Source organism: Antennarius striatus, chromosome 1, assembly GCF_040054535.1.
Source record: "Antennarius striatus isolate MH-2024 chromosome 1, ASM4005453v1, whole genome shotgun sequence".
Classification (NCBI taxonomy): domain Eukaryota; kingdom Metazoa; phylum Chordata; class Actinopteri; order Lophiiformes; family Antennariidae; genus Antennarius; species Antennarius striatus.
In genome coordinates, this window is record NC_090776.1 from 4,932,563 (window position 1) to 4,958,880 (window position 26,318).

At 40.1% G+C, this 26,318-nt stretch overlaps 1 protein-coding gene across 4 annotated transcripts in view; it reads right to left on the bottom strand.

The window, feature by feature from the left end:
* Positions 1 to 26,318, bottom strand: part of lrrk1 (leucine-rich repeat kinase 1) — a 94,193-nt gene that overhangs the window by 14,711 nt on the left and 53,164 nt on the right. For 3 of the 4 annotated variants that reach the window (XM_068313021.1, XM_068313006.1, XM_068313030.1), the window contains exons 12-29: positions 26,036 to 26,106; positions 25,671 to 25,800; positions 24,668 to 24,780; positions 22,942 to 23,156; positions 22,134 to 22,298; positions 20,571 to 20,743; positions 20,170 to 20,290; positions 18,927 to 19,086; positions 17,239 to 17,417; positions 17,052 to 17,149; positions 13,998 to 14,169; positions 13,744 to 13,910; positions 12,987 to 13,126; positions 10,070 to 10,382; positions 6,956 to 7,125; positions 4,777 to 4,974; positions 2,901 to 3,040; positions 2,616 to 2,753 (exon numbers count right to left, since the gene is read on the bottom strand). In XM_068313021.1, coding sequence (XP_068169122.1) covers positions 2,616 to 2,753; positions 2,901 to 3,040; positions 4,777 to 4,974; positions 6,956 to 7,125; positions 10,070 to 10,382; positions 12,987 to 13,126; positions 13,744 to 13,910; positions 13,998 to 14,169; positions 17,052 to 17,149; positions 17,239 to 17,417; positions 18,927 to 19,086; positions 20,170 to 20,290; positions 20,571 to 20,743; positions 22,134 to 22,298; positions 22,942 to 23,156; positions 24,668 to 24,780; positions 25,671 to 25,800; positions 26,036 to 26,106 — 2,863 coding nt within the window. The remainder of the gene's footprint in view (positions 1 to 2,615; positions 2,754 to 2,900; positions 3,041 to 4,776; positions 4,975 to 6,955; positions 7,126 to 10,069; positions 10,383 to 12,986; positions 13,127 to 13,743; positions 13,911 to 13,997; positions 14,170 to 17,051; positions 17,150 to 17,238; positions 17,418 to 18,926; positions 19,087 to 20,169; positions 20,291 to 20,570; positions 20,744 to 22,133; positions 22,299 to 22,941; positions 23,157 to 24,667; positions 24,781 to 25,670; positions 25,801 to 26,035; positions 26,107 to 26,318) is intronic. The other variant, XM_068313014.1, reaches the window with a different exon arrangement.

Consider the following 26,318-nt stretch of genomic DNA (forward strand, 5'->3'; position numbering starts at 1 on the left):
TTGCCCAACACTGGAGTTGAGCCGCCGGCCCTCTGGTCCCCAACCCAAGACTTAGTGGACTGAACTACTGCAGCCCCAATTTTCATACTTTGTTTACTAACTTGTATGTAATTAACCATGCAGAGGCAAAGTATGAATGTCTCTGGGATGTCTAGAGGGATTGGGGACTTCGTTAAAGGGGATTGGGTCTTTTTTCGAAGACTAATATGGATTAAAATAATTTTAGTTCTTTTAAATGGGGATATGTTGTTTGACTTTCGAGTTTGACTTATGAGCTCAGTCGGATTAAACTCATGTCTCAAGGTACTACTGTATTTTGTAGAATACCATCATGGGGTGTGATGATGGACCATTGTTGCAGTCTGTATCCTACCATTATCAAATCATCCTCATTTTAATATCTTTGGATTAAAGGCAGTATCTCCATGGGTGACCATAAAGAACTTTGACTGTTATTTTGTACCTCTTTAATGGGCTTTAACAATTGTTTTAACATTTATTTTACTAAATAAGATTAACAACAACTTTTCATTTTCTGTGTTGACCATTATTGTTATTTGCAGTCTTGATCCCAACTCTTTATCCTAATTAACCTAGGACCAGTTAAATTATGGCTCTGACTAGAATGTCTGAGTTACTGTATATCAACTGTCATGCATTCAAAGCTGAAAGTAGTATCTTATTACATTTATTTAAATATATCCTATCTATGTCAAAAGCTGAACTGATTTTTGACTTTTAAAGTTTGATGGGTTTTTTTTGGCAGTTTGAATCCTCTGGATTTGAGGAAAGCTATGTTTGCAGTATGTTATCCGCTCCTTCCGCTTTTGTGGGCCATGGGAGTTGCTGGAGCCTGACTCACGGACAAGAGGGGGGAGGACACTCTGAGCGCAATGCCAGTGCGCTGTGGAGCCACATGAAAGAAAAAAAATTGGTACGATCACTGAATGTGTGTGTGTCAGAGAACCCACACAGAACCTATGCAGACACAAGGAGAACATACAAACTCCCCAGAGAAAGGTCTCAACCTCAGAACCTTCTAGCTGTGAGGTAACCACTGTCCACTGCGCCACATGTTACAGTGAATTGGCTTGATTTTGACACAAGAATACAAAGCCATTTCACAGAAACCCTTTGTGTGGGGATGGCATAGTAAAACCTACAATTCTATGGGGTCTATCTCTCCTTTGCAATAAAGTAAAAAACATATGGTAAAAATTAAATTGAGGCAGTGGAGGTAGTTAATGAAAACGATCCCTCACTATAAACTCTTCTGAAGAGAGAAGTCAAATAAAAGAAAGAACAAACACCCTCATCTGATTCATCAGTGGATCAAATTTATAAAACTAGGCAATCCCCTTTACTACTAATAACATGTTCCCAGTCAGGATTAATTGCTTCTGTGAAGATCAAGGAAAATGGGATTACAAGGGGGAAGAGCAGAGAGAGGATGCCTACATCTTTGGAGTAAACCCTGCTTGGGCTTGTTTTGAGATTATTATCTGTTTTTACTTTAATGCAGACAATTAGAGACATGAACATAAAGTAAATACATAATGAGGTGGATTTTGAAATTCAGTAACTACAGTGTGTGCTCAAAAAGTATAAGTTTCTATATAACATGATATATTAATTATTTTCTAGTAAAACAAGAAAGCGTTATAGCTCCATTTTCCACAGCTTTATCTTTGCCAAACTTCTGGCCTGTTAGGAGTAACATGTCAATATTCAGTTATAGCAATAGTGCCACCTGCTGGTAACAGAAGTCCATCTTTTGGTCACTTGATTTACGTAAAATATTAAAGCTGTGGCCCATCCGCTGTGGACCTGCTCCTCCCATACCACCAGTACCACCCCTCACCTATCCGTCGGCTGGGGTCCTGCTGCCTTTCTTCCTCAGTGCCACCAAACAGTCATCCATGCAGCTGTAATTGTGCCTTGAATTTACCACCTATATGATGGGGAACATGTATTGAAGCCAACAACCCAGAAATCGGTAAACGCAGCCTGACTTTCACGTCCCCAATTCAGTGCCTGCATCAAATCGTCTAACTATGACCATACAGTCATCGACTCTATCTGGCTTATCTGCCACTCTCTCTCTGACTCTCTTTTTTTTAGCCTGTCCTTATCTTCCTTTTATTTCTTTTCCACCCAACGGGTCAAGGCGGATGGCTGCCTAAAAGAGTCTGGGTCCTATCTGGACTTTCTTCCTCAACGAAGGAGTTTTTCAATGCCACTGTCGCTTATGCTTGCTCTGGAGGGTTCAGTTGGGTTTTTCTGTCAGTCAAAGTGCTTTAAAATGTCTGTTGCCATGATTAAGTGCTATATAAATGAAACTTGATTGATTGATGGTTTTCACACAATTAAGTGGAATGTGTTCCAACTCATGTAAACAGAATTGTACTGGATTGAATTCAGCTGACTGTTCATGTTATGGAAATCTTTTACGTAAACTAAAATATCTCATTGTTTGAATTAATAGACCGGCCGACCAGAAGCACCATGGTTAGATTACTCTCCACTGCAAATGAGGAAAAACAGCATCACAATCAACTTGAAAAGAAATTTACAAAAAGGTGCACAAAGTGAGTTAAAAAAGGTACGGTCAGTACTTTTTCATCATACACGATTCCTGGTCGGACCTCAGGAGCCTGATACCCCGGTGTTCCTTCTACCCCCAGTACCCCCTCATGGAAGGATTGTCTCGAAATCCCGTAGTCTGACAATTTGATGTTGACTTGATCCTGGATCTAGAAAAATACACACAAATGAGTAAAGAAGTTAAATCAGTCTTTTTTTTCAAATGAGACAATTTTCTTAATGTGGTTAAAAATTTATAACTGTTTCAAAAACCCATCTCAGTCATGTATGTTAAATCATGTAATTCATACACAAACCTCAAGAGACCACACCAGAATGTTGTCAGATTTGAGATCACAGAAGATGATGCTCTTCTTGTGAAGGTACGCCAGTCCTGCTGCGATTTGATAAGCAACTCTGAAAGTAAGCATGTGACCAAGGGGCATGTAACCAAAACCTGCAGAGACAGAATATCAACTTATGCACTGCTGAAAATGAGACTACTTGACATTTTCATCTAAAGCAAATAGATAGTTTGTGTTTATTTTGTGTTTATTTTTGGATGACCTGTTTAAGAATATTTTCAGGTGGAAAATTACTCACTGGCCTCCAGTGGACTTACCACCTGCCAAGGAAACCTTAGGGGACGGGTGTAGTGTGGATTGGGTGTCAGGTGGCAACATGGGGCTCGACGACCCAATCCCCAGACAAAGAGTCCGGCTCTAGGGACATGGAATGTCACCTCACTGAGGAGAATGGAGCCAGAGCTTGTGAGAGAGGTTGAGAGGTACCGACTAGATATAGTCAGGCTCACCTTCACCCACAGCTCGGGTTCTGGAACCCAAACCCTTGAGAGGGGCTTGACTCTTCACTTTTCTGGTGTTGCCCAAGGTGAGAGGCGATGAACTGGTGTGGGCTTGCTTATAGCCCCACAACTTGGAACCAGGGGTCTCACTGTTGTTTTGGCCTACGGAACAAAGAGCAGTGCGGAATACCCGGCAATGTCAGTGAAACATGGAAAGGAGTGATTGGGATGAATGGCCTCCCCGATCTGAATATGAGTGGCGTTCTGTTATTCGACATCTGTGACAACTTCTTCACTCAGGTGAAGAGAGGGGCAGAGCTGTCAACCGATCACCACCTGGTGGTGAGCTGGATCCGCTTGCAGAGCAGGGGGCCGGAGAGACTAGGCAGGGTCAAACGTGTTTGGGAACGTCTAGCAGAACCCTCTGTCACTGAGGTCTATAACTCACACTTCTGGGAGAGCTTCTCCTAGATCCCCAAGGAAGCTGGGGACATTAAGTCAGAGTGGACCATGTTCTCCACCTCTATTGTCAAAGCGACTGCTCAGAGCTCTCTGGTGTCTGTGGCAGTGAACCTGGTGGTGGACACCGACAGTAAGGAATGTTGTCAAGCTGAAAAAGGAGTCTTATCAAATCTTGAATTGTGAGACTCTGGATGCAGCTGACAGGTACAGGCAGGCCAGGTGTACTGCATCCTAAGTAGTAGTGGAGGCAGAAACTTGGGTCTGGGAGGAGTCCGAGTAGGCCATGGAGGAGGACTGTCGGTCAGCCTCGAAGAAATTCTAGCAAACCATCGGCGCCTCAGGAGGGGAAAGCGGTACACAGCCAACACTGTTTACAGTACAGGCAGAGAGCTCCTGACCTTGACTGAGGATATTGTCGGGCGGTGGAAAGAATACTTTGAGGATCTCCTCAATTCCACTACCATGTCTTACACAGATAAAGCAGAGGCTGAGGTCTCAGAGGTCCACTCGTCCATCACCCAAACTGAAGTCACCGAGGTGGTTGCCAAAGTCCTTGGTGGAAAAGCACCAGGGATGGATGAGATTCCCCATTACCTCAAATATCTGGATGTGTAGGGACTGTCATGGTTGACATGTCTCTGTAACATTGCATGGCAGTCGGGGACAGTACCTCTGGATTGGCAGACAGGGTTGGTGGTCCCTCTTTTCAAAAAGGGAGACCGGAAGGTGTGTTCCAACTATAGGGGGATCACACTCTTCAGCCTCCTGGGGCAAGTGTAATCCAGGGTACTTGAGAGGAGGATTAGACCTGGGGAAAGGGAGGTGCGGGCATCCCTTCTGAGAATGTTGCCTCCTCAACCTGGCCCTGGATAGTGGTTGAAGATGGATGGATGGGTGGATGGATGATTTACTCACTGGACCTTTACCTTTGTGTCTCTCCTTCAGAACATTGTCGAGACTCCCAAAGGGAGCTAATTCCAAGGCAAAGCAGAGAGGATGGATGCTAATGCCCACCAGAGAGACAATGCAGGGATGCTTCAGAGAGTGCAACATACTGGCCTCTTGGCGAAATTCAGAGAAGCTCCGATAGGTATCAGCAAACTGCAAGTGTTTCACCATGGTGTCTGGCGTAGAACACAAAATAAGTTGGCACATTAAGGTTAACAAAGAGACCAAAATGATAGAGTATCCAAATACGAGTATGCATGGCACATAGTTTGCTCATACTTAGCCATATTCATACAGTATATTATTTTTGTACATGCTGTATATATTTTAAAATATCAATGTGTGGTTACTACCCATGCAAAGATTATATTGACCATTTTTTTCTTGGTTTGTCAATTTCCATTTACATGAGTCAGGTATGGGACAGACATATATTTGTAGAACTGTTTGGTTTTGCTATGTGCTCTACTGAATGCTATTACAGTTGTATTTATTGAAACTTGTACATCAGTCGGTTGGTTACACTTCCAGTAACATCCTAAACTGCATTTAGTTTTTCAGTTGTTAAGTACTTGTGCAGTGAAAATAAAATGTAATTCAATCTAAAGCAGCATTGCTCAGTGAAAATAGTTCATATGTCCTTGAAATGAGTAAATCATGTTCATAATGAACACGTAAATCATGTTCATTATGGACATGATTTACATAATAAAAAAACATTTTGGGGATGGCACAACAAACCCTGGTGCAGCACACGGCAGAAAAAATCCATTCAGCAAAGTTCATGTAAAAGAGATCAGTAAGACTTTTCAACACTGTTCACCTGAATTGGATGTAAATACCCTCGAATAGTGAAAGTCTACAGTTGAAACACATCTTGTTGATTTCAAATCCAATGTAGTGTTGTGTATAGCCAAAAAGATGAGAATTCATTCATTCATTTTCTGCCGCTGTAGCAGGTCACGGGGAGCTGGAGCCTATCCCAGCTGGCATACGGCGTGAGGCGGGGGACACTCCGGGCACGACGCCAGTGCACCGCGGAGCCACACACCAAGACATACAACCATACACACACACTCACTCCTATGGGCAATTTTGTACCAGCCAATTAACCTGAAGTGCATGTTTTTTGTAGGTGGGAGGAAGCCGGAGAACCCGGAGAGAACCCATGCAGACACGGGGAGAACATGCAAACTCCGCACAGGGCGAGACTCAAACCTGGACCCACAGTGTTGTGAGGCGACAGCGCTACCCACTGTGCCACTGTGCCGCTTCAAGATGAGAATTGTGATGTCCAAGTATTTATAGACCTACCTACACTGCTCATATCCTTGACTAAGGTATGATTTTTGTGCTATAGAAAATGCAAAATTCTAAAACTTGTCGATGTGGCCACCATAGTAATAAAGCATGTATAGCAGTAATAATATATATAGCTAGTATGCACAGTATTTGAGTTATGACTTCTATCCTTTTCACAGAAAAATACATTTTAATTAACCAAGTAAATGGAAAAAAGGAAACATTTCAGTACTGCAAGTTATGTCTTTGTATCAAGGGTTTGCCACACATTAGAATAGAGTATAACTTTATTAATCCCTTAAGGAGGTTCCATCAAGGAAATTAATTTCTCCGTCGCACACAGCATAGTAATTACACAAAACACAGAAAAAGCACACAGAAGCACCAGCACATAGAAAGTAATACAACACCAAATAGAAAGATTAATACATAACCCATCAAGAATATAAAAATAGAAAATCATAAATAGGTACAGAAATAAAAATAAACAGGCCTAGTTAAGTATGGGTCTATTGAAATGTCTATAGCGTTTGTATTGTTTTTGGTGCATTGTTTGTGTCATCCCTCAGCTCTCGTGTGGACTCTCTTCTTCTTTATCTCTCCCAGAGAGGAGTTGAGCAGTTTAATGGCTCGAGGGATGAAGGAGAACGTGAAAGTGCCATTAACACCATGCTTCAGTTTGAGATATAGTTCAGTACAAGACAAACATTCATCATTCATTTCCACTTCACTTTTTACCATCGGCAACTGTCTTTTGGGTACCTCTAGGAGAAACTGAATTGCTACTTTATATATATTCCAATTTCAATGAAAAGTAGATAAACCATAACAAATTTTTAAAATGGGTTCCTTTACCTTTATTTTTGCTGACAGTCTGCTGTTGATACTTCTTCAGGTGGAAGCGTTTCACGGCTACTGGCTGATCACGATATCGGGCCTGGTAGATTACGGTTCCACTGCCTCCCTGACCAAGGATGTTTTTCTCCTCTTCACAGTACTCCAGCTGATTCCTCTCTAAAAAAAGCCTAATGTACAGACACATTCAAAAATATAAACACAAACAGTATTGGGACAGGCCAAGGACATAGCTAGTCTATATAATCATGAGACTGGAAAACCTTTGCTGGCATCAAACAATCACCAAATACCATACAGATAAACTATCATCACAGCTGATACATTTTTGGTCCTGTTTGATACCACATAGCGACTAAATATGCATTTAGTTTCTTTGTCCCTTTGGCATGTGCAATGACAATAAAGTTGAATCTCATCTATTCTAATCTAAATAAGCAAAAATAATCCTTTATCCATCTCAGTGGGGACATTTTCATAAATAAAGATCACTCAATAGAAATACTGAATATACTGTATGTTGAGCTAGTAGATTGAAATTATTATCTGGATCTGCACAATACTCAACACTCTCAGCTTAATGGCCACTGACATGGAGTTGGGGTATGCTCTGAGGTTACCAATTCTTAAGGACGTTTTTCCTCATCACTGTGACAAGAGCCCATTGGACCTTGGCAAATAAAGAGTCAAGCACCTTTGGAAAGTGCCATGACAAAAATAAAATTATGTTGACATGAAAATGTAGAATTATGTCCGACAGAAGAACATGTTGCATGTTTTCAGCAGAGCCCTCACTGTTTTGAATGATGCATCTTATGGGACACAGTTAAAAACTGAAGTATGCCAGAATTGCATATCTCATCTTGTGACTACTCTTATGTACATTCAAAGAATTTAAAAAAGCAGCAAACATTGGCCCAGCTTGAGCAAATCTTTTTAAATTTACTAGCAGGACAGCTTTTGTGGTGTTTCTTTACATCTGAAGCTTGATCGGGCCTTAGCATTGAATTGGATATCATAAAAAATAAATAAATAAAAAAGAAGGACAACATAATTGAAGAAAAAATACCATGATTGGAATTATATGACAGGGATCATGCTAATAGCCTCTTGGAGACAGGACATTCCACTGAAGACAGAGATAGAACTGGACATCAGACCCTCCTCCCTCTCACACACACACACACACACACACACACACACACACACACACACACACACGCAGTGGTTCTGAATATTTTATGTGTGCATGTATGCAGAATACAGAGACTGACTGCTTATTTTTTCCAAAAGTCAAACGAGGCACAAAAAATCAGCTTAACCCCATTATATACAGGGAACTGATTTTAAACATGCTTATGTGTTATTGTGCAGTAGATGCTAACTCTCCAGTCACATTCTAAAGTTCAGTAAGATGTGACAAGCCTCCAAAGATCTGTGATGCAGGTATCATTTGTACTTCTTAAGGAAACACTTAAGATTTTTCTCCACTTAAGAAAACTCAATCTTATTTATGGACTTTATGTGGTTGGAACAGATATTGTGGGAGGTCTGTGCATGATTCATTTAATATAAGTCAGACAGACAAGTCCAGGGCCGAAAGTAGAATGGGACTTTATACAGCTCTTAATCCAAGAACGTGTCAGTCTTTAGGTGATTATGCGGACAATGTATATCCTTAGTGCTATTTCTGTTATAGGTAAATTGAACTGTTGGAAAATGTGGATGTGCGCTTGTGGGAAGACTGACTTTGTGTCACCTGTTTTGACCTCAAGGGATTTTCACTCAGTGACATCCATGGTAATTTCCATACATTTATCTATTTTCACATTGTTAATCGCCACTACATTTAACATATTAACACGTTTTTTTTAGACTTTTTAACAAGTTCTTAAGGCCATAGAAACCGGTGATGAACCAAAATCAGTTTCAGTGTTGTTGGCCACAGTACCATTGTGGAGTCAGAAGACAACACACAACATACCGTGAATTTCAGAAATATGCCAAATCCTGCTAATGTGCCAAGAAATATCAGGTTACATACTTTGATGATAGCAGCGTTGTTTTAACTGACAGACATCTATATAAGTAGTGTATATGCCTGCCTCGTGTATGTAATGTCTGAAGGATTTTATCAAACCCTTGTGGATGGAGGTGAACAGCAAATGCCATTCATTCATTTTCTGTGACCGCTTCATCCCCTGTGGTGGATCACGGGTAGCTGGAGCCTATCCCAGCTGACTCAGGTTGTGAATCGAGGCAAGCCGCCAGTGGACCGCGGAGCCACAGAGACGCAGACAAACATGCACACACACACTCACACCTACGGTCAATTTGGAACGGCCAATTAACCTGAAGCGCATGTTTTTGGTGGTGGGACGATGCTGGAAAACCTGGAGACAACCCACAGAGACAAGGGGAGAACATGCAAACTCTGCACAGATCAGGACTCATACCCAGAACTGCCTCTCTGTGCAGCGACAATGCTACCCACTGCACCACCTTGCCACCCTTAGCAAATGGCATGTATTATTTATTTTTTGTTTTGCTTTGTTGTTGATGGAAATGGAATTTTTATTTCCTGTTTTTAACAGGGTTTTTTCGCTATTAACATTTTTAACACCTTTCATGATGGAAATAACTTGTTTTTCTGTAACATGACATGTAAGCATTGTTATCTCAGGACAGTAGAAAATGACTGAACTCTTCTCCATGATTCTCCATGAGAAGAACACATCAGATGTAAAATATGCTAAAAACCCCAAAAAAACTACTTTGCAGTGTGTGACCACTTTGCTTGGCCCACGCTACCAATGTACAGATTGGCAACCATATATACAACTTCATTTAGTTCCTTCACAAGACATTAGGACTAATTCAGGAATTATCAGGGGAAAGAAGATAGAACATTATTAACATCAAATCCTGTGGAAATGTCAGGAAATTTAGCTATTTATGAAGTTAAGGTGGCTTGTCTTGTTCTTAAATTACACATAAAATTAATTTAATGGTCCTTTGTGACACTTTCCAGTCTTGCCCATGCATTACTAACACAGAATACATCCACAAGTTTCAGTCTCTAAAAAATTGCTTTATTACATGTTGGGAGATTACCGTGCTGGGAAGTCTGTCATGAAGAGTTCTGGGACCAGCTCTTGGAGAGTGACTGGCTTGTCAGGATGTTGAGGACAGATTATGTGATCCTTCTCCACTGCAGCTAGCACACAGTCCTCCATATTAAAGTAATGAACTCCACCTTCTGCATCATTTTCATCATTTTCTTCTTCACATCCTCGTCTCTTCTTTTCCTGGTTGGGTAAGCTGACTTGGAGCTTGGCATTTTTCTTTTGGTTCAGTGAGACACAGAGAGGACAGGGGGCATACTGCTCTATGAGTAGACTGCCATCATTTTGACTGGCTGTCAAAGCTGCCACAGAAGAGACATAGAAAAACATCTTGTTTTGATATTAGTTGCAATTTAATATGTAACTGCACAAAATACTTTGACTTTTTCTGATATGAGCCACAACCCCTTCATTCTAAAAAATGCTCCTCAAGACAGCCCGGCTTGCGAAAAATTGTACATACAAACAACCGCGTGCAGCCATATCCAACTACAGTATTTTCTGCACTATAAGGCACACCGGAATATAAGGCGCATATAATTAAAAAAAAATTAAAATAGATTTAAAAAACTAGTGGCTGTAGTTGCACTATCCGTCCATTAGCTAGAGCATTCATGACTGGAGTACCTTTAGTCAGCTGTGAACGACCCTTTTGTTATTTCAATGAAGCCATTCTGAGTCTCATCAAGAAAACCTGATCACTTGATCACTTTGCCATCTTAGAAAGAAGTCAATACGCATATTAAAAAACCTGAAATCAAAAACTGGTTAAATTCATTATGAGTGGACCACTCAGTTCGAACAGGGGGGATTATTTCCTGATCTGAAGTTCGAAGCCGATATTTAAGCTCCGACGTTCGTCTTTGTTTATTAATTATTGTTTCGATCGATCGGTAGTCCAGTCAGAGGTGAGGTGCAGCTATTTGCTGCTGTGTGTCCTAAACAATTTTTAATGTCAGGTTGCTAATTTACTGGCAAATGCGACGCTGCTTTACTCATAGAACTGACTTGAACGTTGGTGTCTCACCGCCGTGAATCTCACAGCACGTCGCGGCAGACAGAATACACAAGCCTAAAGTGCGTCGCTCCGCGCCCCCCACAGGTATCAACTACATTTGTAAATCAATTGCAGCACACCAGGCACATTTTTCTAGCAGTGACTCTGCTCTTGAAATTTCAGAAAAGGCTGGAAGTTCAGCTTTGAGGGTCTTTCATTCACCTTTATGCCAGTTTCTCCGTGTGTTTCTGCAGACTAATAGAATAGACTGTCACTACATTCCAGATGACAGCACAATGACATATTTTAGACCAATTAAGTTTAAAGTGGGTTATTTCCGGCGCCACAAGGGTTGGGAAATACTGAGTCAGTCAAACTTTATTTATAGAATTGTTGAAAGTTCCTTATGTTTTGCTACGTTATCGTAGCCGGTCACCGGTGCTCTCTGCATGCAGCTCTGCCATCAGACAGCAGGTCAGTGAGAGCAGCAACTTCGGCGACGCCCCATGACTACCGTTGTTAGGGGGCGTAGGCCCGAATACCTTGTGAGGGTGCCCCTGGTGGCGGAGTGCGGCATGATTGCCGGCCAGACTGCCAGCTTTTTTTCAGCGAACTTGTTTTTAACCAATACTAATATTAATATTAATCCACATATAAGGTGCATCGGATTATAAGGCGCACCATGGGATTATGAGAAAATTATAGGCTTTTAGGTGGGCCTTATAGTGCAGGAAATACTGTACTGTACTTCCCCTTACTGTCGCAACCCATTCAGAGCAGGATCACATTGACGCCTCGTGGATTAAGATTTCCTTTGTCATGTCAAAATAACTAAGCGAATAACTCAGCAGCAAGGTGGCACAATGCTTAACTCTGTTAGCACATTGCAAGAAGGTCAAACCCATGCATTTCCAACATGACCTTTCTGTGTACTGTCCGGGTACTCCGATTTCCCACCATCTTGAGGAAAAAGAAAGGAGACTGGATTTTGTGTTTAAATACGTCGTTTGAACAGCTGTTTTGGTGAGAACAGGCATTTCATTTACATTTTCATATTTAATGGTCTTATAGTTTATTTCATTCATATTAAATCTATTATAACAAAATAAAATGACAAATATACTACAAATTAGAACAATTCTTGATTGAGGTGATGCAACATCTAGTAGTGTGTTAGTCTATTTTTGTATTTTGTTTCTCCACATGTGCTCTCTTAATTGATGGTCATTTCAGTGTGTAAATGGCACAACTGGTTTTGTTCAGTGACTTAGTTGTGTGATGTTTATAAAAGGTGTGGCCGCGGGGTTCTTCTGTGTGAGAGACTATAAAAGGAGTAGAGCTGACGCCGGTTTTTGTCCCATTTGAGAGAAGTTATAAACGCCTTAGTCCTTGAACACTACATTGGTGGCAGCGGTGGGAGCCGCTTACAGTATTATGAGACATATTTATGCAAGTTTTGCTAAGGAGAACATCACTTAAGGCCGAGGTGGGAAGTGCATGGCCCAACACTGATCCTTATATTTATTACTTCCAAACTGGGATAATGTAATTCATTATTATCATTCTCTATAGACTCTACAGCTGACACATGAATACCTTCAAGACATTGTAGTGTCCTATTATGCATGTAGAACATGCAATAAAAAAAAAATATTACAAAAATACATATCTTTATGACTGCTGTGTTTATACTCATGGGGAATTGTTGGGTCATTGTTTGGTTTTTTAATAAAACCTGGAATCATTTTAATCTCTAAAGTAATTAATACAAAAATACATCTATAATTAAAACATTGCCAAACAATGATGTAAATCTGACCAAATCCAAAGATATAAAAACAAAGAATAGGAGTACAAGACCAACTATGAGTTCTGATGTTGGCTTTGAGAAAGACAGAAGTGCACTGACCAGGGAACCACTGCTCAATCAGAGAGTTGACGTGATCTGTGACGAAGGCCATGGCAGAGAAATCTCTTATATCTGACTGGCAGGTGATCTTTATACCTTCACTCTTCTTTCTCTTCCAGTTTACATCTGATGACTCCACCCTACAGAAACAGACATCGATGCTTCATTTCACCTCGGGACTCAATGGATTTTCAAAACACGAATCATCATGATGCCTGCAGAACAACATCCGATGTGGAGCATCAAGTTAACATTTATACTGTTCACATCCTCTTCACTTTAAGAAGCAATATTTGATTTGGATTTTATTAAAATTAGCAGTCATTTATCCTCATATGATTTACAGAGTGTTGTTAATGTGCTAACAATGCTTCACAATAAATAAAAATCAGAAAAAAGGTGAAGATAATGAAAAATGACATAATTAAAGGACTAGTTTGATGTTTGGCATATTCTGAATGAAATGTCTTTGATCGATTGCATTTAAAAAGTCATCATTTGTCAGGAATCTTCTGAAATGCCCAGGATAAACTAAGAGAGTTATGAACTTACACACTAGTGTGAACCAGTATGCTCACTGGGTACTAGTTCCAACCTGCTGTTCCCCTTCATAAACTCTTGCGTTTATTAAAACCCAGTCAGAAGTGGTCCTTTTCATGGCACTGAATCTTTACGGAATTCCACTCCATAAAATTTCTTACCGACTTTATTTACATGTTTAAATATTTGTTTTATGCCAATATCCTCCAGCTCTGACCTGAGGTAACCTCCATCAAATGTGACTAAAAGGCCCTCCTTCCAGTAGATGGTCTGGTTACGTCGAACTCTGAAGGTGTTGCAACGGCTCCTCCTCTGGTTTCCAGCAAATCTATAGCTGTAGCTCCTGCAGCGCATGCTCCTGTTGTTTTTTTTGTGCTCAAAAGACTGTGCAAACACATAATTACAGGCCATGAATGTAAAAATCTGAAAGCATGCAAGTGTGAAACATGATGATGACAAGCTTTTCAGTACCTGCAGGTCCATCTCTTTTAGGCTGATAAGCATCCTGGCAATTAATCTCTCCCAAAATCCAACTGGAACAAAGCTCATCTTTATGAGACGCTGCAAGGCATTGTTTGTCCGTTGATGGAAGCTATGTATGTCCATGGCTGGTTTGTGGGGAAGAAGATGGGGCAGCAAATAGCTATACATAGAGGAAAGTAAAAATGAAGAAACGATCAAACTTATGATAAACTGGCTGCATGTGCCACATATTTATTCCCATCAGGTCTGGACTTTAATCTAGAAACATCCAGGGGGTGGCAGTGGCTCAGTTGGTCCAATGATCTTTGGTCCAATTATAATATTGGCGGTTCGATTACCGCTCCTGAACGGTCCAAGCAAGGACTCCAAGGCGCCCTTGAGCAAGGCGCCATCCCCTTTCTCATTAGGGTGCACCACAAAAGGAGCTTCTGCCTGTACACCTGCTCTCTGTCTTTATAAATATAAATATAAATATATATATATATATATATATATATATGAATGCGATTAAAATAAGTGTGTGATCTAGTGTGCCAACAAGTTCCCTATGGGGATTGATAAAGTATATTCTATTCTACTCTCTAGATGGAGGTATTTGTTAGGTACAGTATGTCGCATATGGATGCTGCTGTTATCACATCTGATAGTCTCTCAAATGTGATTGCCAGCATATGTTTTCTTCTATTTTCCCCAGCCTTGCCTTTCTGTCTGTTGCCGTATATGTCACAGTGTGCATGTCTCTGCTGTGGCTGTCTGGACAACTTATTCACTGTCACCTCCTACTCTGCTCACATGAAAGCAACTTGACCATCTCTCTCAACTGAGAGAGACCTTGCTTTGATTTAATGACCAACATTACCTAAAATAAGTATAGTTTTTCCTTTTTCAAAATAAGCAGGACCATAATCTCCAGCTGTACATACGAGATGAGCTCAAACCTACATCTTCAGAATATAGTAAACCAATTCTGCAATGAAGACATATATTAAAAAATATTACACAAAAATATTTATATAGTGATATCTTTCCCTAAAGCTAATGATGTAGTACTATAGTTAAAGTACTGGTGTGAAAGTAGCTCAGTCCACTGGGTCTTGGGCTGGTCACTGTCTAAGTTGCTCATTGGGGGGTGCACCATGAAGAAGCAAGTTGCCGCTCTGCCTATCAGAGTTATCTACAGGTCATGGAAAAAATTATTAGACCACCCTTGTTTTCTTCAATTTCAACTAAAGGTACATTTGTTTGGACAATTATAATGATAACAACAAAAATAGCTCATGAGAGTTTAATACAAGAACTAAGAACTATTCATTTCCCATGACTTTCTTGATAATAACCAAAATTACTTAAATTCTTCCATCAATAGCTATGGCATTGTACCACCAAAAACACTACTTTTAAGCATTCCATGTTTTCTTTCTGTTTGCTTTAAACACATGATACACACAAGAGTTAATACTTGATTGCATAACCATTGTTTTTGATGACTGCAGCCATGCGTCTTGGCATGCTCCCCACCAGCTTCTGACATTGTTCTGTTGTCACAGCAGCCCATTCCTGTTGGACAAATTCAAATTGTTTTTTTTTTGGGCTTGTGGTTCTCCATTTTGAGTTTGATGATTTTCCACAGGTTTTCAATTGGATTAAGATATGGTGATTGAGGAGGCCAAGGCATGGTGCGAATGTTGTGGTTCTCCATCCAGGCTTTAACTGACCTTGCCGTGTGGCAAGGGGCATTGTGTTGTTGGAAAGTCCAGTCATTCGAGGCAGGAAAGAGTTTTCCAGCTGATGGAAGAAGACTGTTTTCAAGGGTAGTCCTGTACATGGCCTGGTTCATTTGGCCTTCACACAATTGCATTTGCCCTGTTCCACTCAGACTGAAACAACCCCAGATCATGACTGATCCACCCCCATGTTTTACTGTAGGGGCAAGACAGTCTGGGTTGTAAGCTTCTCCAGGCTTCCTCCTAACCAGTAAGTTGGCTGGAGTGGGCATCAATTCAAAATTGGATTCATCACTGACGAGAACCTTAGCCCAATCATCAACAGTCCAATCCTTGTGGTCTCGAGCAAAGAGTAACCGGGCCTTCCTCTGCCTTTCATTGATGAAGGGTTTCTCGCGTGCTCTGTGTGACTTCAAACCAGCTTCAACAAGTCGGTTTCGAACTGTCCTTGCTGAACAAGTCACATTTCTCGACAGTGCCCACTCATTTTTAAGGTCCCTGGAGGTCTGACGACGATTCCTGACACAGGAATGGATGAGTGCACGGTCATCTCGTGGGGTAGAAAGACGTTTCCTGCCACGGCCAGGTAGCACTGTGGTAGTGCCATGTTCAGCTTGTTTTTGTTTGTTGTAATGAACGGCTATCTTGGAGATCTTCAGTTTTTTCGTTACCTGTCTCTCACTCATGCCAATTTCCAGCAGTGCCAAGATGGCTGCCTTTGTGGCTTCACATAATTCTTTTGTTTTAGGCATTATGTGAGAGCTGACAACTTCTGAGTTGTGCTACGGATTGTATCTAAGCAGGAAACCACTCTAGGCCTTTGCATGTGCAGTGCTGCTTGTGACATGAAATGGCCTCTTATATACCCTGGGAATCAATTAAGCTTAAGAATGTCAAATAGGACATCAAGTATTATGTAACCAGCTGCATTTTTTGTTGTGTCCATTGTATTATACGTTTAGTGGTACCAGATATTAGAATGAACAAGAAATTGAAGAAAACAAGGGTGGTCTAATAATTTTTTCCATGACTGTATATGCCTACATGCTCCTAATGTGTTTGGGGCCTGTACACATATATAAGTGTGATGATTCAAAATGACAACTGAAGTGGAAAAATAATTTCCCCTACAGGGGACTAATAAAGGTCGATTATGATTCTTCTTTTTCTGTTACATTGGAGCAGTTCATAACGGTTGGTTAAGCCTATGCTTGGCCACAATAAGAAAAAAAAAAGGGAAGACATCCAAAGTAGGCTGCTGGCCCTTATTAAAAGGTACAGAGATTTTGCAGAGATTTGGTAAAATTACCAAACGTACCTGCTGGTGGCCACAGGTAGTGCAATCTCAAATTTGGCCAGAAACTGAAAATACTGCTCCTCTGTCTGCTGAGTGAAACCTGTTCCTACCAATAGCATCTGCAAACCAAACATAATTGAAGACATTAGAAGAGTAGGAGCTATCATCATTATACTCAAAATATAAGCCTTTCTGAAAATGAGCTCACCCTGAGGTGCTCAGCTCGAATCACTCCATTGTTTGCTATGGAACGAGATGACTTGAGGTGCATGATCCTTTCCAGGCATTCCAACAGCCACACAGGGCACAAGAAGTAGAGGGTACACAGGCCATGGCTGGTGTCAGGGAAGTGCAGCAGGGTTCCTGTCTCTATCAAGAACTTGATGGCTGGATGTTGGTGTAAAAACAAGAGTCACCAATTATGGCATTGTTCGGCTTCATGATTAGATCCGTTCATCTGGGTAAGCATTGATAATTAGGTAAGCTAAGACTGGGTTAAAACACACCCTAATGAGTCACAAGAATGTGCAGTTTAATGCCTTTTCTTGACCAGAACATTACCATTATTTTCAGAAAATGAGAAAAACAGGAAAAAAGCATCTAAAATTTTAATGAACATAAATCAGCAAAGATAGAACTACCCCCCCCCCCCCAAAAAAAAAAATTGCCATCATGAAAGCAAATGAAATGATACTGACTACAGCAACGATTTACATATTAATGACAGCTGATAACAATTAGCCCTTAGATGCAAATGTGGGGTCAAAAATGACCACATGGGTTGTTTTTCTTTAGAAGCTTCAAAATGAAAACTTTTAACATGTTCATATTCCAGGTATTCCTCATAAAATATGTTTGTGACATGAGGCCATTTGCATTACAAAAAATATTTTCAAGAAATTGCAGTTTCTTTTATCACTACCCCACTCTTGCGTAAGTGGGGTTATATACGACCCAAAATAGTTCTTATGGAATATTGTACAAACCTTTAATGTTTAGCAACTTTTACTGTCCCACTTACACATCTGATGTCATCATCCATTTCTGATGCAACTGTCCAATCAACACACTTGGTGTCAGCAATCTCACCACCCAGCAGCTCATTGTTACAGAGCAACACACGTGTAAGTCATTTTTCTATTTACAGTATGCACTTTTTGTTGATATATTATAGTGCGTGATCAAATTACTGGTTGAATGTGTGATATGTCAGATTAGTGTACTTTGTTGTTAGCTAAATGCAACACAGTGCGCCCTCGTGGATTCATGCATGAACGGTCGCAACTCCACCTCATCGTGGATTTTTGGTAGGCAGTCACGTGATACCGTACGCACATTCTATTGGTTGACGGCATCCGGAAGTGTGCTCTGTTCCGTCAGTCTCGGACTTTCGTGAGACACCAAAGTGCTTTAAACAGTTGATAAGAGTGTGGGAAAAGGTAATACAGATAGAAGATGGTCTAATATCAGTATGGTGAGGGTTCATAAAAGTTTAAATTACCGTAAATAATAAGATAAATAGATTGCGATCTCCGATTCCTTAATCGCATGTGGTTCTTGGAACGCATTAACCGCAAAGAACGAGGGCGCACTGTAAACTTTGGTAGATAACGTGTGTTAGCTAACAGTAGCTAAAAGTACCGTTAGCTAGCAGCAGTTTTTTTGCTTTTATTTATCTATAGTAACATGGCTGCTAGGAGGCCAGCTAGAATCCTTTTGGACTGTGGCCTCCGAATAATCCGGGACGGATGGGATGAAGAGCCAATCGCAGGCATTGCCTCAGATCCTGACATCTCAGCATGTAACATCCCAACCAGTGATGAGATGTTTTTGTACAACAAATGATTCTAGGAAGTGTGAAAAATGAAACTAATGAATTTTCAAGAGTAACAGTACCAGTCTGCAGATCCTCATAATCACGTATGTCACTTCCTGGGTCCTGTTCAACTATGGACTCCAGCTGGGCTTCAGTTAGGTACTGGACTTCTCCCTCAGCATCTCGTCTCTGCTTCTCTGCTATCACTGCATCCCGAAGTGTCAAGTAGCTCCTGGGTATCTTATTACAGCATAGAGGGGGGGGAAAGAAATATACAACCCTTATGGTAAATCCACTGGTATACATCTTACATGTCAGTTCATTATCTCCCCCCTTAAATATTTATAAAATGCCATCTCACTGCTGCTGTTGTAGTTTTATTTGCACTCTGCGGTGAATTATAAGTTAATACTGATTCTAATAATTGCAATACTTGTTAATTGCACTTTTCTAAAAAAAGTTACATTTTCACAATAAAAATAAAATGCTCAAAATCAAAAGGCACCTTCCTAGTATATGACAGATGTGTAAGTCAAGTTTTTGAAAAATAAATCTCTCTGTCAGAATGAGCATAAGTTTAACAAAGGTCCCTAAACAGCACGTGGAACAACCACAGCACTTGATTTATTGTTGGTGGACCAATACATAAAAAAATATATGTACAGTGCGCCCTCGGTCTCTGCGGTTAATACAGGAACCCCACGTGATTGAGGAATCCGCGATCGAGATCGCAATCTTTTTATCTTATTATTTACGGTAATTTAAACTTTTATCCGTATTACCTTTCCCCACACTCTTATCGACTGTTTAAAGCACTTTTGTGTCTCACTAAAGTCTGAGACTGATGGAACAAAGAGCACTTCCGGATGCCGTCAGCCAATAGAATGCACGTCTGGTATAATGTGACTGCCTACCAAAAATCTGCGATAAGGTGGAGTTGCAAGCGATAATGCGTGACTGCGCAGGGGCGACTGAATATACAGTATATGTACCAGTGACCAGCAAGAAAGATAATTTTAATCATCCTTTATTATATCTATCTAAATATGTTAGCCGTTCCCAATTTCTTCCAATTATATGAAAGAAAGTGGAAATAATCTTCTTAGATCTTCCAAAATCAACTGTTATTCTACAACAACATCTCAGATGTCTCTCCAAAGATCAAACCTGGAGCCACAATATTGACACAATATTAACAGGTACATCTTTTCAAAAGATGATTTTCAAGTTTCAGGTTCATCCCTCCTTTCAATTTGTCTTGGTTTGTTTAGTTAGTTTATTCTTCTTTATACAGTTATATAGTGCAAAAAAAATCTCACTCACTAGTCTTCCCAGTAATTTGTTGCCAAAGGTTGATCTGCTGCTGTCTTTCATGGAGAGAGCCACCTGGTAGATCAGCTGCTTCAGCCCATCCACACCCTCCAGGGTCTTGCAAGATACTTCACTGTTTACCAAAGCATGTGCAACACACACACACACACACACACACACACACACACACACACACACACACACACACACACACACACACACACACACACACACACACACACACACACACACACACACACACACACACACACACACACACACACACACACACACACACACACACACACACACACACACACACACAGTGAAATTCTCTTTTAGGGTAACAGTTACTCAAATGGTGTTTCTTCCTATCAATTTTAAGTACAATAAAATTTAAGATGTGTGCTTACTGTAAATGTTTCCAGGTGATGTCTGGGTAGCCAGTGGCTCGAGCCCCAGATGGAGAACGACAAAGTGCTAGGACATATGCTCTCAGTGTGGCCAGTCTCTCAGTACGAAACGTGGTGTCAATTAGATCTAAATGAGTTCCCACAACCACCACTGCAGAGTTAGGAGCTCGGGCCTAAAAGATCACATCACAGAAGTTAAGAGACTTGCTCTGTAGGACATTGAAAGCAAGTCTGCTAGCTTGGTTGGTTGGGAATAGCTTAAATGTTCCCATCTATGGGAGGATCCCTTAGCTGGTAGACCCAAATTTGCTTGGTAGACCCAGGCAAATATATTTGCTTTGGTCTACCAGACAAATATATTTTATTTAAGGTACAAGAGCTAGCTGTGCACTCAGTTAAACATATCCCGCATTGCAAATTGATAATAAATGAAAATGTGGACATAGGGGACGGCTATAAGACACAGTTGAAAGATTCAGCCGGTTGTTCGCACTGAATACATGGCTTTCAACTGCATGTGCTGTTCATTCAGTGCATTTCATTGACAATTTTAACTTTTTCTAGTACCGCAGATATCTTTTCAAGGGAGATGGTTTTCCCCTGAACAAGTCAGGAGTAAAGCTTTTCACCTCCAACCTACTTTTCTTCCTGCACCACACTGATTTGATTCTTTTGAATATGTCGCACTTCCGTCAAAATTCTCCTATTGAGCAACATTTATAACTATTTACAGACCTCTTAAATACAACACAGACTTTATTGATGACTATGCCAAGCTGTTGTTTATTGTGTGCATTGAATATGACTGTGATTTTAACATTTTTTAGATCAGCTGAAGCTGATCCAAAATACTGCTGCCAGAATCCTTACATACACCAGAAAACTGGACCACATCACACCAGTCTTTAAAACACTGCACTGGCTTCCTGTGAGTCAAAGGATATATTTTAAAATCATACTGCTGGTCTACAAATCTCTAAATGGCCTTGGACCAAAATACATAGAACATTTAATAATTCCCTATGAAGCCTCCAGACCCCTTAGGTAATCTGGGAGAGGTTTACTGTGTGTTCCCAGAAACAGAACCAAAGTGAAGCAGCATTTAGTTATCATGCTCCTCACCTGTGGAACAAACTGCCTGACTACCTGAGATCTGCTCAAACTGTCCCTTCATTTAAATCAGGGCTAAAAACATTTTTGTTCACTTCAGCATTGTCCTGAATGTTCTTTAATTATCTGCATTTTTTAATCATTAGTTTCAGTTTAAATATGCTATTCTCCTATTTAATTGACTTCTTTCCTTTTAATTGCTCTTTTATTGATATTTTTGTCTAGGGTAAACCTGGATCAGACCACATGATCTTTTCCAGTGCTCCAGAGTTCAATTTCTATGCATTCTAGAAAAATGACTAGGAATTGACTTTAAAGAAGAAAGACTTGCCTAATCTTTTGTTAAGGCATTGGATAAACAGCTAAGAAAATTTTTGCTGAATACGCCAGTGGTTCTGAGTGAACCTACAGCGTTTGTGTGTGTGTGTGTTAGCGTGTATGTAGTAATTTCACCTCTATGTTAAGCAGCCACGTCTGCAAGTTGGCCACAGCCTCCTCTCCCAGAGCCAGGTTCCAGATCACCACGTACAACGCCTTGTCAGTGAAGAAACACTGGTTCACTGTGGACATGCTGGCATGACCACCGATGTCCCACACATTCAATGCCACTGAATCCTTCTGTGTTAAACAAGTCAACCCAGAAAAGTGGATAGGAGAGCATTAAGTGATGAGTTGGGGATAAGAAAATGCAGAACTGAGTCAGATTATTGGAAACGCTAAAAACGCTTATTAAAGATCCATTCCTTTTGTCATAGTTTAAAAGTAGAGATCCACAGACCTCACAGTGAAACAGAAACTTGAAAAAAATCAATGAAAAACTATGAAAAAGTCAAATTTCAATTGAGAAATTTGTTAATTCTAAAAACATTAAATCCATTCAATTTGATGGCCCTTCTTATAAACAAACTGAGCAGCCCCTATAACATTCTCGCTACAAATAGCAGTCCAATTTATAAACACCTGTATATGAATCATTTTGCAAATAAATCTACAATTTGGATGCATGCAGAAATTTTGGCACAGAAAAAGCAACTATTCTAGAAGACGTATTTTTTCTGCTTCATGGATTCTTACAAACAAAAAACAGGTTATCTCTAATTCTATTAGTTGTTACATAGTGGCAAATTTGGACCTGGGACTTTTATGTCTGGACGTTGCAATTCCTCTCCATGCATACACACATAAATATATGTGTGTGTGTGTGTGTGTGTGTGTGTGTTGGTGTGCATTAAGACACATGCTGTCTATGCTTTTTTCTCACGCTGTTTTTGCCTCCATTGGGGTTGTCTAGCTCACAAGTAGAAGTGGAGATGCTACATTCTGATGGAGTGAAGGGGGACACCCGACCCGTCTGTAAAACCTCCAGAAGGGTGGTCTTCCCCTGCCTTGGTGGGCCAATAACAAGCATCTTCAGCAGTTTGAAAGACTCTGCCTTCCGAAGGTGTGCCCGTAAGAAAGAGAGGACAGACACTGGACCTAAAAAAAACACACCAATTGAGATGAAATTTGTTGGAAAATCAATTATCCAAAATCAGCTGTGACCATGAAAACAAACCAAATACATTAAGTCAATATCAATTTAAAAAAACCCAAGAAAAACTATTTTTTGACTGTTATATTAAGAATAAGTACATAAAAATGTGATATTTTATCATCATCGCCATCATTAGCATAATTTTTATTTGCACAGCACTGTTCATACAAGAAATGCAACTCAAAGTTCCTGACATGAAGACATTACAAAAACCACATGCTTACAGAGAATATAAAAAATATAAAATACAAATAAACTTTATAACAAGGGTAAAAGTGGAATTAATAACAAAAAAAACAGGAATATTAGAATATTAGGAATAAAAAATAGCTAAAACATGGATAAAAATCTATAGTAATTACTATCCGGGGTCTGCCACACCTTTTGATCATAGTCAGCTGGGATAACCTACAGAAACACCTTACCCCGTACTTCAGAGAGGATTACAATATTCTCTTCGTCTAAAGAGATAAATGAATGAATAAAGCATAACATTTATGTAAAATCATTTATTCATTCATTTCCTAAACCCGCTTCATCTGCTGTCACGGGTTGCGGGGTGCTGGAGCCTATCCCTGTTGACTGGAGGCTTGAGACAGGGGACATTCCAGGTGCGATGCCAATGCACCATGGAGTCACATATAGACAAACGACCACACCTTGGAATTTTAAGCCAGCCAATTAACTTGAAGTGCATGTTTTTGGAGGTGGGAGGAAACTGGAGAACCTGGAAAGAACCCACGCAGACACGAGGAGAACATGCAAACTCTGCATAGAGCGGAACGCGAACCCGGAACCGCCGTGCTGCGCGACGACAGTGATACCCACTGTACCAACCGAATGTAAAATCAACTCATTAAATGAATTTGAACTTGTTCCCAAAAAGTAATTAATTATATTCTGACGTAAACAGGTTTCAAGGTGTCTTCTGAAAATATTTAGTGATGTATACAGTTAGTTTGTTCCACATTGGCAGATTTCCTTGAATCATTGAGGAAGACCAAGACTTGCTTAATGTAAGGTTGCATAATGTACATAAACAGCTCAAACTAAGTCTCCTCAAGTCAAAAAAAAAAAAAATTATTGTAAAAAGAAAACACTGTTAATATTTAAAGCTAAAATCTTTACTACAGCAACTAAGGCAATCAAAAAAATTATTACAGTTTATTTATGTCTGGAGGTACACAAGCTTGAATATGTGCAGCTACTGTTTATAAGATGAAACAGAGAAAAAACTTTCTTCACACCTAGTCTTGAGTTACGCTGAGATACTTGTACCTTCAGCAGATGTTTTGATTGTATTTTCATAGTAGCTGTTTTAACTGTAGGGTATGAAACATATTCAAAGTACCCATTTGTAAAGTGAAAATTGTATTGACTGATCTAATCACGACGGCCATTAACATGTTTTTTCTTTCGTAAAGTAAGTCTTGATTGTCTTCAAAGACAGTACCTTCTTTTCTTACTTCCTGGGGGACATTGTTGATGGTGAGGCCTTCAAGATCCAGTTGCCACAGGTTGGAGAGTTGACAAAGCTCTGCTGGGAGTTCCCGGATATTAGGATTGCTGTTGACAGAGAAGAAGAAGCAACTACTGAAATGATGCTTAATTAGTCCTGAATTCAATAAAATAGGATTTTATTTTCATTCATTTTCAATGAAAAAGCCTGCCAGGGTGAAGAAACATCATTTTCAAAAACAGATGAATATTGTGGAAAATGATTTTTGGCAGCAACATAGCACAATTTAAATCCATGACTTCCTAAGTAATTGAAATATTCTGGGTGGTGTGAGAAAGTAGAGCCATTTGTTGTATGTATAAAACAGCTGTACAGAGCTGCAGCAGGAAGACAGACTGCATTCCAAGCAGTGGTTCTCAGACCCTGAATTGTTTTGTGTTGTGAGTCAATTTGTCATTTTTTACTAAGTTAACTATTTTGAAAAGGCATATATTGCCCAGATTGTCAATGTTTGCCTTTTGCCTTTTAAGTTTTGTTTTACAACCTTCCCCAGACTTCCCTTCATCGACATTGAGGTTATTAGATAATGACCTGAATCTTCATCTTTGGATAACTCTTGTCAAGCTAGAAAATATCCATATATAATTGACTGAGCTCATGTTATCAGCTCTATGAACACCTGCAGAATGTAAACAGTCCCCAGTGTCTGCCACAGCAAATGTTAGCAAGTGTAAGGAGTAATACCCTAGTGCTACGAAACAGCTGTATTTTATTCTTATTTTATTTTTATCCTCAACTCCGCCAGAGATAGTACCACCCTGCAGAAAATACCTCTTGGATCTGCAGTGTCTCTTCACTGCATTTTTCATATATCTTTTTTTTATTAATGTAAATTAGATGGAAAAAAGCCACTGATTTGCAGATTTCTGTATATTTTGACAAACGTGGTTATAAATGTCACAGAGGAAAGACTGACAGGTGCAGCAGAGACACATACTTGGAGAGGTAGAGCTCAGTGAGGCTGTGCAGACCACACACTGACTGGGGAACACAATCGAGTTGGTTGTCGTTCAAGTAAAGAACTTCGAGAGAATCCCCCAGAATCATGGGAAACTCTATGGAGCGCACTGCCACACACAGAGCCATAAAGACATCATGCCAGTTTAAACACCAACATAAACAAACACACAAATGCACACTGAATTAGATTCCTGGCCAAAAAAAACCATTTCCATGAAACACCGTTTGCAATGCTAATGAAACATTATTAGCATGCAATAATTACATAGTCAAAGAAGGATATCTTTACGTCTTGAACTACTCATTTAAACCTAAACCTCCATGTTATTAGTGTGGATCAACCTGGATCTGGGTCCCTTCTTTGCCATGTCGTAAAGAAGGCCAGCCGCCTGGATTTGGACCCCTCTTCTGTTCTAAAAGACAATTCAAAAAAACATTGACTCAAATTATTGCATAAACTCATGTACACTAGTGTTGACTATTGAAGACTTGATAGCAGTACAAAGTGTGGATTTTGGCTATATTTGATGGAGGCTCTCAATTCTAAGATTAATGACACTCTGATGAATGAGGAGTGAAAGTGAAACAATCAGAATTTCCTGTAACAAGCTACACTAAGGACATT